Source organism: Dipteris shenzhenensis, chromosome 20 (genome assembly GCF_047967505.1).
Source record: "Dipteris shenzhenensis isolate YYH24624 ecotype China chromosome 20, Dip_SZ_1.0, whole genome shotgun sequence".
NCBI lineage: Eukaryota > Viridiplantae > Streptophyta > Polypodiopsida > Gleicheniales > Dipteridaceae > Dipteris > Dipteris shenzhenensis.
The window spans coordinates 21,761,810-21,778,225 of record NC_141615.1 but is presented as its reverse complement, the minus strand read 5'-3'; the positions used below and the strand labels follow the sequence as shown (position 1 = coordinate 21,778,225).

The 16,416-nt window shown below is 44.3% G+C and overlaps 1 protein-coding gene across 6 annotated transcripts in view; it reads left to right on the top strand.

Annotated features, from left to right (window-relative positions):
- The first annotated feature begins 1,147 nt into the window (after positions 1–1,147).
- The window catches only part of LOC147889412 (arogenate dehydratase/prephenate dehydratase 6, chloroplastic-like), a 31,234-nt gene continuing 15,965 nt past the window's right edge, over positions 1,148–16,416 (top strand). The window contains exons 1-11 of one of the 6 annotated variants that reach the window (XR_015542941.1): positions 1,148–1,421; positions 1,538–1,605; positions 1,682–1,774; positions 1,882–2,082; positions 2,214–2,294; positions 2,560–2,655; positions 2,810–2,887; positions 3,331–3,420; positions 14,621–14,729; positions 15,147–15,220; positions 15,438–15,502. Coding sequence is in view for 4 of the 6 variants with exons in the window: in XM_087391939.1 (XP_087248065.1) it covers positions 1,226–1,421; positions 1,538–1,605; positions 1,682–1,774; positions 1,882–2,082; positions 2,214–2,294; positions 2,560–2,655; positions 2,810–2,887; positions 3,331–3,420; positions 14,621–14,729; positions 15,128–15,220; positions 15,438–15,519 (1,187 nt within the window). In the remaining 2 variants the exon portion in view is untranslated. Of the gene's footprint in view, positions 1,422–1,537; positions 1,606–1,681; positions 1,775–1,881; positions 2,083–2,213; positions 2,295–2,559; positions 2,656–2,809; positions 2,888–3,330; positions 3,421–14,560; positions 14,730–15,127; positions 15,221–15,437; positions 15,520–16,416 lie in introns of those variants that run through there. The other 5 variants (XM_087391939.1, XM_087391940.1, XR_015542942.1 and 2 more) reach the window with 5 other exon arrangements.

Sequence of the window (16,416 nt, the reverse complement as noted above, 5' to 3'; positions counted from 1 at the left end):
TTACCTACTTGCAAACCTACTTGCAATCTGGTGTCTTAGAGCATAAAAAAGGGAAGGTCAAAAGGTTTTTCCCACAAAAAATCGTCAAGAAAAAATTTGACACTTTTCGTTTGATATAAGTCCATAACTCGTCTGATATAAGTCCATAACTCAGAGGGAATTCCTTTCTATCCAGCTTGCAAGCCATAAGAAATGAAGGGGAACCAAGGTTTTTCCCACATAAAAAACGTTAGGAAAATTTTGATGCTTTTTTGTCCTATGATGTTCAGTCCAAAACTTGGAGGGAATCTCTATGGTGAGGAGTGAATCCCCAAGTTGGTTTTTGAACAATGACACGCAAGCTCAAGATGTGAAATGCCATCTTTCTCCCTTCTCCGTCAAAGGCTAGGGTCGTGGGAAACTACATCTAAGCTGTTCAATCAAAACGTTTGATGAATGGTAATCCTGATGATGCCTGCATTATCTGCTCGAATCTGGAATTTAACACGTGGCGTGCTCCCCACGCCTTTAAGAGAAGGGAAAGCTGGGGAGTCCCACTTTCCCATTTAGAAAATGGCTCGCGGGCTGCCCGCTCGCTCACCATTTTCTAAATGGCCCGTGAGCCATTTTCTAAATGGGAAAGTGGTCCTCCCCCACTTTCAATACTCCTTGTCCGTGACTGTTAATGGTGCAATGCAGTCATCGGCTAAGCACAATCAATCATGATAACCTCCTATGCGAACCCACAAACTAGAAAGCAAAACTTGCCAGTTGTAAGCGACAAAACACAACCCTCCATGTATACAATCACTGAGACCACTGATTGCCACGTGTCGTACGAGGTTTATAGTTGCCAAATCTCCAGTGTGCCGAGTGCCCCGTGCTTGTCCGCTCTCATGGATTGCCGATGGCCGAAAACTGCCTTCAGTCTTGTTGGTTCTTGGTTGAAAACCTGCGAAACTAGTTATTGACGACCCTCGGTCGGCCGCCAGTGTCGCCGGTTGGCACCTCGGGGTCTGTAGGGTCGCAGAAAAAAAACATGGTGAGGAGGGAAGGAGAAAGGGGAGAATAGGAAGGTGACACGCAAGCAGAACAAGTGGAAAGGATTCCTATTTGTTGATGTGTCCTTCTTCTTCTTCTTCTTCTTCTTCAATAGCTTCATCTTCATTTTCATTACCAGCTTCTTCTTCTTCTTCTTCTTCTGAGCTTGTTGTTGCTGAGTGCAGCGGAAACAGAAGCCCTAGCTATGGCGCTTCCCTTCCTCAACCCCCCCCTCCTCTCCTCCTCCTCCCTCCTCCTCCCTCCCCTCTCCCTCCATTCCCACCCCCCCCATCCTTCTTCCCTCTCCCTCCCCTCCTCGCTTCATTTGCGTAGCCTCTCCGACTCCCTTGGCGGCGGCCTCGAACCCGCCTCCGCTTCCAGAGACGCCGTCGCTTTGCCGCGTGCGTGCTCCGTCCTTCGTGATTTTTTGGAACGCTTGAATTTCTGCCGTAGTTTTCCGTGCTGAATTGCCGTGAATTTGAAGCTTTTCGTCATTTTTTCTGTTGAGGAATTGCAGGACCTTTGTCGATGACCAATATGGCCCCGCAACCAAGTCACGGATCGAGATTGCGCGTCTCTTACCAGGTGCATTGCATTTTTCACAGTCGTAGTCTTCCAATTGGAAATACCGCAAAGTGATCGCGTTGATATCTCTCTCCAGGGTGTGCCGGGCGCTTACAGTGAGGCAGCAGCGAGCAAAGCTTATCCAAATTGTGAAGCGGTTCCTTGCGAAGTGTTTGAAGCTGCTTTCAAGGTGAGAGCTCATTTTTAGCGAGCACTTGTCTTTTAGTCATGGATGGACAATGCTCCCTTACAACGCGCAGTTCTGGTCTTTTGTGCATATATTCGCACCACGTGCAGGCTGTGGAGCTTTGGGTAGTAGATAGGGCAGTGTTACCAATTGAAAATTCTCTTGGTGGGAGTATTCACAGAAATTATGACCTGCTGCTGCGGCATAGACTGCATATAGTGGGAGAGGTCCAGCTCTCGGTGCATCATTGTCTCCTGGCGCTCCCGGGTGTGAAAACGGTAGAACTTCGAAGGGTTGTTAGCCATCCTCAGGTTTGTCTCATCTTCGTCTTCTGGATTTCTTTCTGGTAAACTGCGAAAAAAGCTTTTGTATATTGATATAAATTTCCCTATCGTGCGAATTTCTACATAAGCTTTTGGGCTTTGATTATTATATTTTGTAGGCTCTGGCTCAATGTGAGTACACACTTTCAAAACTTGGTGTTATTCGAGAAGCTGTTGATGACACAGCAGGTGCGGCACAGGTACGAATATCCATTTGAGGTGCAGTCTAGAGAAGCTCTGTAGTCAGACTATCCGAATTGCGTTCATCTGTCAGCCATCTTGGCGCCATGCCTCTTATTTTAACGTTTGCTCTGTATTCTTAATTTTATGTGTTTACGGATTTTTATTTCAAAAAAATAGGTTGGTTCCCTTGGGCTACTGGTGGGATAGTTTGTTGCACGAGAAATGAGAATGCAAGCATTCTTCATGGTTATGTATTTTGTCTTATTTCTAGTTTATGTTCAGTTCATAGCTGCCCATAACTTGAGGGACACAGGAGCAGTTGCTAGTGCCAGAGCAGCTGAAATTTATGGGTTGGAAATTCTTGCTGATGGAATTCAGGTTCGTACAGGCATTGTGAAGAAATATAGTAGACAGAAATTGTTTGAAGCGTTTGAGGTGCTGTAGCGTTTACACAAATTCTTTGAAGTGTTTGAGATGCTGTAGCGTTGATCGCCTTATTTGTTCTCTGTTTTTGCTTTGTACATTGCTGTAGGATGACGCGGATAATGTCACACGCTTTCTTATGCTGGCAAGGGAACCTATAATTCCACGTGTTGACAGGCAATTTAAGGTGAATAATTAAGCGCAATTTTTAACTCAATAGGATAACTTGGAAAATACTACCCGCTTTCTTATGCTAGCACAGGAACGGTTTAGTCTGTGTTGATATCTTATTTAGGGATAGCCATCTGGTAAGGTCTGCTTGGGGTGAACCAGCATATCTTCTAAATTTAACCGTTTGCATGTTTGTTCATGCTCTGTTGCACGCTTGCAGGTTTAGGGCCCATTTCTCAAATGAAAATGTCTATCATTCAAACTTTAATGCCACTTGTCTAAAGATGATTTTAATATTTAATGTTTTTTCGATTCACATAGACAAACATCACCTTCACACTAGAGGAGGTTCCATTTCTCAGCATACTTCTGTCGTGGTTTTTCAAATGAAATGTCTATCATTCAAAGTTTAATGCCACTTGTCTAAAAGATGATTTTACGTTTTGTTGATTGGCATAGACAAGCATCACCTTCACACTAGAGGAGGGTCCAGGTGTTCTTTTCAAAGCGCTTGCAGTGTTTGCCTTACGAGAGATAAATTTGACCAAGGTGAGAATTTTTAGGCGCTGTTATTCTGAATTGAGGTTGCATTCGCAGATGCTTATATTTTATCTTTCCAGGGGCATTTTTGTTGACTTGGTATTGGAAAACAGTATGATTGGAAAAAATGGTCATGTATAAAATGGCCCTGATAAAAGTATTGGATCAAGATTAATTCCTCGCATATGCATTCTTTTGAGGTGGAGTTTTCTAAAGTGCTGAAGTTATCCATGGGGCAAAGATTCCATGCATATGATTGAGAGAATGAATGATGGTGAGAGAAGAGAATGGTCTCTTAAATCCGAGCACACCGTTGCTCCCAAGATTCTCAAATAATGATGTCCAAGAGGTGCTACAAATCTTGGAATCTTTGTCAAACACTATTATTGTTTTCTTAGAGGATGGCAGTCCTTTCTTCTCTGAGTCTCTTACTGGCATGATGTGACACGTTCAGCCATTTTCAATTTCTTTCAAGATCTGCATATTCTTAGATATTTTCACTGGCACTTTACCACTTGTTTCCCATGCTTTGCATGATGTATCGATGCCTTGAATTCTTCCATACTCAAGTTGTGATGCACAAAAGTTTTTTAATGAACATGTGTAGCTTGTTGAGCTGATAGAGTCTTTTTACAAGGAATAAAGCATGCCTGCTTACAAAAGCGGTCCACTCTGGTCCATAGCATATTAGTTTGACCTGTAGTGGAAGGCTTCATGTACTGAAGTCCATGGATATTTGCTCCCGTGATTGAGTATGAATAGGTAAAGCCATTGGTAATCCAAGAGTCTTTCCCTTGTAACTTCAAACTTTTGATGAGTGATACATTCCATAACAAATTTTGCCACATCTTTCCTCATAGTTGGCCAATAGAATCTATTTTTATCACCTATACAGGGTAGCAGTGACTCCTTCTATGAATGCTCAAGTGTTCTCTTCCTTACGTATCGTCTAGAGGATCGACTGATGCATAATCTCTCTTCATAGAAAAGATAGTCATTGTTATAGAAATATTTTGACATAGGATCTGATTATGTTTTTAAAATTTAGTCCCTATATTAGAAAAGTTTGAATTTTCTTTGTAAGAGTTTCTCATGTGCTCAAACGGGTCAATCTCTAGCAATTATGTGATTGATATTTGGTTTTCTGCTTAAGGCATTGGCAACTACCTTCTTTTAGCCCGGTTGGTATTGAATCGTTGGCTGAAAACTCCATATAAATTTAATATGTCTATCAGATATCATTGGCTGAGCCAACAAATGTTTAAGGCTTATTGATCCCGATTAAGAAGAAATTCAGCTTGTTGATGCATCTTAAGAAGAAATACAGCTCCCATTAAATAATGTTTCCACATTCTTAAAGCATCTACGACAGCATTTAACTCATTATCATGTCTGCTATAGTTATAATCCACTGGCCTCAACTTTCGACTTTCATATGCTATGGGATGTCCGTCCTACATAAGGATTGCTCCAATCGGTAACCACTAGCATCAGTTACAACTAGGGGGGGAAAAAACAAAAACAGAAAAAAAAAGGGTGCATTATAGATCAGGAGGAGATGGAGGTGGACTTAGATGGGAAAACCCATCTTCTCCATCTTCCCCTAACTTGGACTTTGCCAGCGAGGGTACACCTTTTCTTCATTGCTTCTGAAATGTGCTTCGTGGGCCTCTCCGTGATTTTTTGGGGCTATCCCCACGTTCTGAGCCATCTCAAGAGAAATAAAATTGTGAGTAGCACCATTATCTAGCAGAAAAAGAGCGGAATTATCCTTTGCCCGACCCCATGTTTTGAGTATACTATGGGCACCTGTGTCACCTTCTTTTTGTTGGGTAGCTTCCACATTATTCACCACCGGAAACTCTTGTTTTGGGCTGCCTCTTTATTGTTGTCCTTGGGAGCCCCGGGAATTGGAGCATCACTGGGAAGCGAGGCACATGATGTGTTGAGTTCCTATCCTCAATTGTAAACCTATGTTATCAGGGGATGAAGTACACCAGGTGAGGGCCAAGGAAAATGGGGCTCTTCTTCACAAGGGCCTGAGCGGTGTCCGGGGAATTCAGATGGAGAGGAAAATCTCCTCACGTACATGGTAACCTCCTGGATGTAGCCACCGTCCAGTGCTGAGCTCATCTGGATCCAATCATGCACCCGACTCCTCATGGGAGTGATTCCAACAATCCTGGGCGCCATAGCTCCGTCTTGGAGTGAGTGGACTGCATTCCTAACCTGCTGTTTGTTTGCTGGAGAAAGAAGAACCTTAACAGCTTGGGGAGTTGAGGATGCTGCCATGTGAGCCCCTCTTGCTAGACCAAGGGTCACCAGCAAGGAATGTTCTTCGGAAAAACAAACATTGATGCTGCGCTGCCAAAAGGGAAGAGGGGGGGCAGAAAAAGAGGGAAAGAAAAGGCTAAAGATGACCAAAATCCTCCGAAAAGCTGGCTGGAAAAGGCCAGCACAGCAACTGTGGAGCTCCCAAGAGAGAAAGAAGGCGCGGGCCTTCCAAAACAATGCCAACAAGCTGCCAAAAAAGACCATGGCCAGGCTCAAGAGAGCACTACGCCTTGGGGTTTCTCCCACACCTAAAAACAGCTTGAGAGCTGAGCCAAAGTCCGCCACCTGTAAGTTTCAGGCAAGGGCTGCTCCCAAAGACGAAGGAAGAAGCTCCAAAGTCCACCAAGAAAGTTTGCACTTTAACCACCAAGAAGCACCAGGCTCCAAGTGCTGCTGTCCACAGCGACAACACACACACACACACACACACACACACACTGACACACACACACACACATCCATAAACATATACATACATCATACATAAACACACACATGTATGTATGTACCTTTGGCAAAGGTCCAAACTCTACAAACCATGCACGAACCAGGCGACAGTGGTTGGTGAATATGTAGTTCCAAGGTTGGAGTTGGTGGCTATTTGTATTGCATACCTCCTACGGGCTGTGATGTACGCTGGCAGCTGATTTTGCAGACTGCACGTCGGGGCTAGCAGTGTCGGCTTTGGTCTTTGGCGCAGCAGCTCTAGTCTCTGGTATGACAGTTGTAGTGGGGACTGGTCTGGGTATTGCAGCCGGCCGATCTGCAAACTGTCTGGCCCATGACTGGCGGCTATATTGCACCCTATTTTGTGGCTATTTGCAGCACACCAGTAATGGCTAGCAGCTATACAGTGAACAAGGCCAGGACTCTCTACAAGCATGCAAGGTTGAGGCACATTTAAAAAAATGCTAACTTGCCATTGGTGCTGGCGTGGCCAGAGTTTCTATGCATGATCCTATATTGGTCTTCGAGCTATTTGATATGAAATGCATTTGCCCACGATTCTTGATTGCGATGCCCCACACCTTGATATTAGTGATCCTTGTCTCCTTTGTCAAGGCAAGTTACCTCTGCAACCTTTTGATATCTCCCCATAGGCATAGAGCATAGCCTGGTTCTGATACCATTGAAACCAAATTCGAGATTATTAAAACCCACAAAACACCACTTGGGTAATTGGAAGAACCAAAAGCACTCTAGCAAGAAGATGGTGACATCGGTCGGGCAGATTCTCGCCTCATAGAGCCAAAATTGTAATGCCCAAAATTATCCCTTTGTCCACAAATGCAAGGGATACTTTTACATAGCTCTAGAGTTTAATTTATAAAAAAGGATATGTCCTCTCAAAATAATATTGCCCATGCCATAGAATAACAATGCAAATACACCATGGAGGCCCTTGGCCACATGATGTGTGCATCGTGCGACATTTCCTCACATTGTCTCCAATCCTCGCCTTATCTTCCATCACTTGTACTCAAGATGCAATCACATTAGTAACAATCAATTGAACGTATCATTGAATCAGTCAATCCCAATATAATGTTGCTTAGCAATTATAATCAAACATACTTCATATTAAAGCCTTGACATGAGTACATGTCGTAACACTAAATTGAAACCTGCCTACACAGCCCACTATGTTTGAATGGGTTGTATCTTCCCTCACCTTCCCCAAAACACCCCCTTTCTCCGGCCTCTCTTTGTTTTTGTGTGTTGGTTCTTTCTTACTTGGGTGTTCTTTTGTGTGTTTATCCCTTTTTTAATGTTATTTTTGGATGTGATCACCAAACCCTCTTTATTTGAATCTATTGGAAACCCATATTACATGGTTATAGATGACTAGTTATCTGACACAAATAATTACATGGTTGCCACAATCGCTTTGTATACTGTGGGTAATGTAGGGCAGAGGACGAGTAGAATTGACCATGTTATTCAGGTTTATGTTAGCAAAGGGAGCCCATGTGAGGGAAAGGGAGAGGGAGTGGAAACGATGGAGACAGAGAGAGGCAAGGAGTGTGGGTGTGTATAATGTGTTGAGCCACACCACAAACTCATAGGTTTTATTAGGATTAGGGATTCACCCTATGACTGTCTTAAGACAGTCATAGGGGTCATAACTTTTAAAGGGTGGCAATGTGCCTTTACCCCAACAACCTCCCACCTAAAGGCCAATGTGCCTAAAGGGGAGAAAAGAATAAAAAATTACAGCAATATACAGTCACTGTATACAAGACCATAAAATAAGAATGGTCTCAACCTAATCCCATGATGCGGCGACAATGTGCAAACCGCTCTGTAGGCAAGCTCTTAGTGAGCAAATCTGCAGGATTATCATCAGTGTGCACCTTCACAAGCTCAAGCTGCTTGTCCTCCAGTACCTCCTTGATAAAATGATATTTCACATCTATGTGCTTGGTCTTCTGATGAAAGACCGGATTCTTTGCCAACATGATAGCACTCTGACTATCACAATGCAAAACTGGCATATCTCCTGTAATGCCCAAATCTCCCACCAGCCGAGTAAGCCATATTGCTTCCTTGCAAGCCTCAGTGGCTGCAACATATTCAGCTTCAGTGGTTGACAGTGCAATGCATTTCTGCAACCGAGACACCCATGATATAGCACCTCCTGCAAATGTGAAAATATAACCGGTAGTAGACTTCCGGTTATCTGCATTCCCTGCATAGTCTGAATCTGTAAAACCATGCACCAATGCATCCTGCCTACCATAGCATATGCACAAGTCTTTGGTACCCTTGAGATACCTCAAGACACCTTTCACTGCTTCCCAGTGCCGCTTGCCTGGATTTGCCATATACCTGCTGATGACTCCCACCGCAAAAGCAATATCCGGACGAGTGGCAACCATGGCATACATCAAAGAACCAAGTACAGATGCATACGGAACCTTGGCCATCTCAGCCTTATCATCATCTGATCTGGGGCTGTCCTTACTGCTGAGTTTTAAATGAGGAGGCAACGGGGTACTAATAGACTTCCCCCCCTCCATTTTAAACCTTTGCAGTACTTTGTCAATGTACTCCTTCTGTGACAGAAACAAAAGTCCCTTGGACTTGTCACGAATAATCCGCATACCAAGAATATGGTTTGCATCACCCAAGTCTTTCATGTCAAAAGACTTATGCAGTTGCTTCTTCGCAATAATTTCCTGCTGAGATTTGCTGGCAATCAGCATGTCATCCACATATAGAATGAGTAGCATCAAACTGCCATCCTTTGCCCGTTTGGTGTACAAGCAGTGATCGGTCTCACACCTATGATACCCTTGGGACTGCATGAAGGCATCAAACTTCTTGTACCATTCCCTTGGCGCCTGCTTGAGTCCATACAAGCTCCTCTTGAGCTTACACACAAGCTGCTCTTTCCCTTTAACAGCATATCCCTCTGGCTGACTCATGTAGATCTCATCATGGAGATCTCCGTGAAGAAAAGCAGTCTTCACATCCATCTGACATAAATCCATGTCCTCATGAGCAACAAGAGCTAACACTGCTCTCAAAGTAGTCATCTTGACTACAGGGGAAAAGATCTCATCAAAGTCAATGCCCTTCTCCTGCTTAAATCCCTTGGCAACCAATCTGGCCTTATACCTCGGTAAAGCATTTGAATCCACTTTGACTTTGTAAACCCACTTGCATGGCAAAACCTTTCTGCCTGCAGGTAGCTGCACCAAGTCCCATGTATCATTTTGAAGTAGGGAGTCCATTTCTGACTGCATGGCTTTCTCCCACTTCCTTTTCTCTGTTCTTCCCATAGCTTCCTTGAAGCTGGAAGGCTCACCACAATCTGTCAGCATGATAAAATCAGCCACATTATTGGCTCCTGGAACAAACTTGTCAGGAGGCCGTTGTACACGGGTGCTCCTCCTAACAAAATGTTCCGTAATAGGCTGCTGTCTAGCCTGTTCGTCATGCATGACGGGTGGCTGTACCACCATATTTGGCTGTTCTACAGCGCCATTTGCTGGCATATCCAGTGGTGCATCATTGGCAAAATTGTCTGGCTGATTCTCAGCCTGTATACCTTCTTGAACAGGGTTATTTACAGCAGCCTGCTGCTGCATATTAATGGGCATTCTTTGCTGTCCGACATCATCATAAACAACCCTCCTGTATTCCATAGGTTGCACGGGTTCTCTGTGTACACAATCCTCTTTAAAGATGACGTCATTGCTGCGTATAATCTTCCGTTTGATGGGATCCCATAACCTGTACCCCATTTCACCTTCGTCACCGTAACCCATGAAGATGCATCTGAAAGACTTTGGCTCCAGTTTGGTGCGCAGTTCTTTGCGTACATGAGCAAAGCACTCGCAGCCAAACACACGTAAGTGCTTATATGAAGGTGGCTTGCCAGACCACACCTCCTCTGGCACTTTCAACTCCAAAGCCTTGTTCGGCGACCTGTTAATTAGGTGAACTGCTGTTTGCACGGCTTCTGCCCAAAAGCCATGGGGCAATGCAGCATAAGACAACATACATCGAACTTTCTCCTGAATAGTTCGATTCATCCGCTCACTCACACGATTTTGAGATGCATTATGAGGGGCTGTGAGTTCCTGTTTAATGCCCTTAGCTTCGCATAACTGTACAAAAGCATGTGACACATACTCACCCCCATTATCGGATCTGAGGCATTTCAGCCTGCGTCCTGTCCGATTCTCAACCTGAGCGACAAACTTCTTGAAAGCATCTAAGGCATTGCTCTTATGCTTCAAGAAATAGACCCACACTTTGCGTGTGGCATCATCAATAAAAGTAATAAAATACTTTGCACCCCCTAGTGATAGCTGTGGCATCTCACACAAATCAGTGTGCACTAGATCAAGCGGTGCTCTATTCTGGGGAGTTCTCCTCTTATGAGGAGTCATAGAATGCTTTCCAAAAATGCAATGATCACAAGTAGGCAAATCTGAAAAAGAAAGAGACGGCAGAGAACCCAAACGTGACAGTTCTTGCATTCCTTTAACGGACATGTGTCCCAACCGGCTATGCCACAATGAAACCTTCGGCAGCTCGGTTATGGCAACAACATGATTACCTAACACTGGAAACATAAAGAGGGTACAAGGTATCACTCTTATAACCCTCAGCCACTACAACCTGGCCATCAGTAATTACCCATTTGGAATCCCCAAATGTGGTGTGGTAACCACTGTCATCCAACAAGCCAGTGCTAATCATATTTTTCTTGATTTGCGGCACATGGCGAACACCATGGCGAACACCATCAAGCATAAATATGCGTCCGTCAGGGAATACTATATGTATACTGCCAATCCCTGCAATCTGACATGCATAGTTGTTCCCAAGGTGAACAACTCCATGAGTACCTGTGTAGGAAGTAAACCACTCCCTATGAGGCGTAACATGAAAAGAAGCACCTGAATCCAAGAGCCAGGTGTGCATGTCATGGCCATCAACAACCAATGTATGTGCAATTACAGCAGAAGAACATAATACATCATGTCTGTCACTGTCACTGTCCTCTGCTGCAACATTCACTGCATCCAAGTCATCTGCCTTGGCCTTGCCTTTGCCTTTGCTTCCACTGCCTGCATCCTTTGTCTCAGCCTTCTTGGCTTTCTGATCCCGTATAAACTTGAAGCACTTAGACTTCACATGTCCCTTCTTGCCACAGTAAAAGCATTCAATATCCTTTTTGCCACGGGACTGACTGCGGGATTTAGACTTGCCAGCAGATCTCCCCTTCTGCTGAGTCCTACCTCTTTCCTGTACTTGCAAAGCATTGGAAGACTTGCTGCCCGCATTATTCTTCCTGCTCATCTCCTCCATGAGAAGAGAGCTCTCCACATCAGCATACATAAGAGTGACATTTGAATTAGACAGGGTGGTCTTGAAAGTGTCCCAACTCTCAGGGAGGGTACACAACAAGAAAGTAGCCTTGAACTCCTCATCAAGGTTCAATCCCTATGCGATAAGCTGTGTAAAGATGGCATTGAACTCACTCAAGTGTGAGGTCATAGCTGTACCTTCCTTCATGCGAAGGTCGACAAGCTTCTTCAACCAATAAGCCTTGCTGGCTGAACTCTTTTGGGCATACAACTCTTCTAGCCTCTGCCATAGGCCATAAGAGGTCTTTTCTGCCTGAACATTGAACACAAGAGAATCAGTGAGAGTAAGCATGATAGCAGCCCTTGCGGACAAATCAAGCTCCTCCCACTCATCATCTGCCATCCCAGATGGCTTGACACCCTTCACCCTTATGGGCTTAGAAATCTTCTTTAGCAGAAGTACATTCAAACACTGTTCTGCCCATAATGCATAATTGTGTACCCCTTCCAATTTCTTTATGTTCAGTATTGAAGATTCACTTCCCCCTGATGCCATATCAGATAAGGAAAGTGACTGACTCCCTGTAAGTCAAAAAATGACTAAATAAAATTCTGATTTCTCAGAAAACCTACTCTATCAAGAGCCAGGAGCACTCACAATAGTGCTGTTTTTTACTGTCAAAAAAATCCTGCAGCAAAACAGAAAATTTTTCCTCCAGTCACTGTACCTTCTGACACACTGTACCGTGCTCAAATAGGCATAAAACAGTAACTACAGAATGCTGCAGCTGTTCCACAAGTGCTTTACAAGTGCATCATCATCTGACGAAACACAAAACACTGATGTCCTGATCACTTCTCCCACCTCAGATGAGGTATTGCACTGATTTTATATGCATAAACCACTTGTCATACACTGTTTTGTCCACTGAAAAAGGCTCCAAACACCTCAGCCTGTCACAAAACCTGCAACAAAGTATGGGACAAATCCCAAACAATCACCCTTCTGCCAAGGGGATAAAAGGCATCTGAAGTTCTCAAACAGTAACTCAAGTGCTCACAAGCAAAATCTGGGCAAAAGCCCCTTGATTTGACACCTGTACCAAGTGAAAAACACCTCAACACTGAGGTAGCATACAAAAAACAGCGCTCTCCTGGCACTTTCACCTGACAAAGTAATGCATAAAGTGCCTGTGTGCACAGTGGCAACACAGATCCCAACGTACAAACACTGAAAAGAAAATCTTTTGAGCACTGTCAACGATGGACAGTTAGGGACCGAGTAAACTCGATGCGCCTTGGCCAAGCGTGGCTCAACTGAGATTTTCAAAGTGTCGTACACAGAATGTGACCTGCAAGAAATGTCACTGAGTACACTGCGGAAACAAGACCAATGTGGGCACCCTGGCTCCACACTGCCTCAAGGCATACACTGCATACACTTCCAGGCAAAAGCCCTTTGAAATTGTCACCCGAAAAATGAGATTTGCACTCAGCAAAAGCATAAAAGCCCTCTGTAAATTAAGGCATCTGACCTTCCCGAAACAAAATAACTGTGCAACCACCACACATTGTGGCACTAGTCACCTCAAGCACGAGGGACACGAGTGTACTTGCTGTACCTCAAACACACAGTTTTAGTACTGAAAAGTTCCGGGAATGCAGAGCAGAGTGCTCTCTCTTTTCCTTCTTCCCCAAAAAAAAAAAAATGTGCCTGTTGTACCTTCTGTACCTGCACAGGGTACCTGCTGTACCCTGTACCTGCGAGGGCACGGATCCCCAAAATTTTTTTTTCGAAATTTCTGTACCTGCCTGTACTTGCCTGTCGCGACGTCCGTACAGCCGCGTTCGTACAGCTGGTACGGTACGGCTGCCTGTACGGCTTTCGTACAGTCGGTACGGTTGGCCGTACCTGACGCGGCTGCTGCCTTGCAGCCGGTCGACTGGCTGCACACGGCCGGTGCTGCGCGCGCTTGCTGCGCCCGCCTGGTAGGCTACGGCCGCCGGGTAGCGGGTAGCAGCTAGCAGCAGCTAGCTGTTGCTGCAGCTATGGCTGCCCGCGCAAATGCTGCGCGCGGCTGCTCCTGCGCGCTGTTGCCCTGCTGCGCGCTGCTCGCGCGCTGCTTTCCTGCTGGCTGCTGAGGGCACGAGGCACGAGGGGAGAGGAAGGGGTAGAGGGAGGGGTAGACCGGAATGAGAGGGAGAGAGTGGCTCTGATACCACTTGTCAGGGAAAGGGAGAGGGAGTGGAAACGATGGAGACAGAGAGAGGCAAGGAGTGTGGGTGTGTATAATGTGTTGAGCCACACCACAAACTCATAGGTTTTATTAGGATTAGGGATTCACCCTATGACTGTCTTAAGACAGTCATAGGGGTCATAAGTTTTAAAGGGTGGCAATGTGCCTTTACCCCAACAGCCCATGATGGAGGTGGGGCTGTTGTTCTTGTTCTAGAAGTAAGAGATACAGACCCTTAAGGTTGATAAGAACTGCATACAACAAGCTAATATAATGTTTGACATGGTGTATGTGACCCTCTTTTTGTCCCTGTGAAGCATGTTATTGAAAAAGCTGGGTTTTGTCCCATGGATAAGGTGTTTATAGGCAGATTTTACAGTGCTGTTGACCATGTGTGGCTATTTTTACATGTGTCCATGGATTCATGTAAGTCAGTGGTGGGTTGATTTTTTCTTGAATTTACTTCATTGAGTTCTTTGTTACGGTTTCGGTGGTGGAGACCCTACTAAGGACTTCAGTATGTCCACCTTGCCTTTTGACACACTTCTTTCCTTGTTCATGTCAATAATAAAATGCAAGTATAGGGAAAATATACTCCATTGTATTTGTATCTGATGACTCATTTCTTTTCACTGTGTACGTCTTTCTCTCCATTGGTGTGTTTCAATTCAGTACTTGGTGGTAGATGGATATCCTCCAGGGTGATGGGTGCTTGTAATATAGCCATTATGTTTAACATAACCTTGCTCCCAGGTGTGGCCTGACAATCCCCCTTTTCCCTTTTTTCTCCATCTTTTTGGATGGTGGTTGTAGAAGAGACATTATCCAAAGGTTGAACTGACCAAGCTAGGAGAAAGATGTTGCTCCTCTTCAGTGCTCATTGCAATGCCTTTTCAGCTGCCTGCTTGTTCCTTTTGCTGTGGTATGTGTCAAATACTTTCTTTTACTTTGAATTTTGAAGAAAAGGCATTTGCATTTTAAGTGGAATGAAGGTCTGGACTCTGTAGTGCCATCTAAAAGAAGTTGGGCAGATATTTTTTCTCCTGGCCTTCTGGTTTTGCTTGATACTAGCGTATTGAAGGTGGACATGTAAGATTGGAATGATTATATCAGTGGGATGTTTGTTCCTTAGTGAGCATGGTCCCTGCCCCCCCAGCTGCCTTTTTGATCTCTCTCTCTCTCTCTTTCTCGCTCTCTCTCGCTCTCTCTTGCTCTCTTCTAGGGAAAGCAAGGGGGTGGCTCCAAGAAGCATACTTTGTCTGGATTTCCTCAGCCTTCAAATCTGGTCAGGCTTAGTCTAGATTGAGCTAGAAGATTCAGTTGTGTTGTCTCTTACCAGATTGAAAGTAGACCTTTACAAAAACGTCCATTGCGTGTGGTGGATGACAGCAGTGATGGGGTTGCAAAGTCAGTGTAAGTATATATATTTTTAGGTTAAGTTGCATCTTTCAACTAGATTATATCAAACATTCTTTTGTCAATATTTTATTCTGATGAGTCTACTAGGTCAAAGTACGGCCTCTCACAAATATTTCTAGATACTTTGCTTCTTTTGTATAAGGGATTATGGTTTTCATGTTTACACCAAGGGATTTATCTGATCTTTGAAGATATGGGTGATCAATTACAGGTATTTTGATTACCTCTTTTTTGTGGACTTCGAAGCCTCAATGGCAGATCCACGTGCTCAAAATGCTCTTGGTCACTTACAGGTCCACTCTACTCACAAAGCTACTGATATATGAAGGATGCTAGGTTTGAGCTCTTGTAAACGGGAATTAGATTTCTTTGCAATGCTTTTGGCTTGTTTGCAACATTTACCACATGCCAGATTTCAAGAGCATACATCATATCTGTATACTTATCTCTTGTGCCCTGTAAGAAATCCTAGATTTACTATATTTAGAAATGTGCTAAGGAACAGAAAGGAGACTGAAATAGCAGAGAACAAGGAATATTTGTATTGCTTGAGTGTCTGTAGTGTCTGTAGTGTGTCATCCATACAATTGGGCCTCTCTTATATAGAGAGTGAAGAGTCACACATGAGAAGGTGTGTACTCCAAAGTGTATGTGCATGAAGAGGTGTGTATCCCTTGTGAAGGGTGTGACCCTTGATGAGAGGGTACATTACAATAGGAGTGTCTGTTCAATAGAGTGTCTCTTGTGAAGGGTTGTGCCTCATAGGAAGTGTCTCGTCGAAAGGGCATACCCTTCCACAAGTGTCCATTCATCAAACAATCCATAAGTCTAGAAATAGAGAAAGGAATACGCCACAGATCGTGACATCCCCTCCCACTCAAAATAAGACCCTGGTGGAGATAATGAACTGATGTAGAAAATATCACGGTAAATTCTGAAAATACTGCTGTAAAATGTCAGGGTACTGCTGTAAGTCTTCATCAGATTGCCAAGTAGCATCGGAGTCGTCCAGATCTCGCCAAAGAACAAGGAATTCCGTGATAAGTCGATGTCGAGTCTCTCGCTGTCGATGGTCCAGAATACGCTCAGGAATAAGGAGAACATAATCGTCTTCGATTTTTGGGACATAATCACCTGCAGGAGGAACTGCTTCATCGCTTGGAATGTACGTCTTTAGCCAAGAAATATGA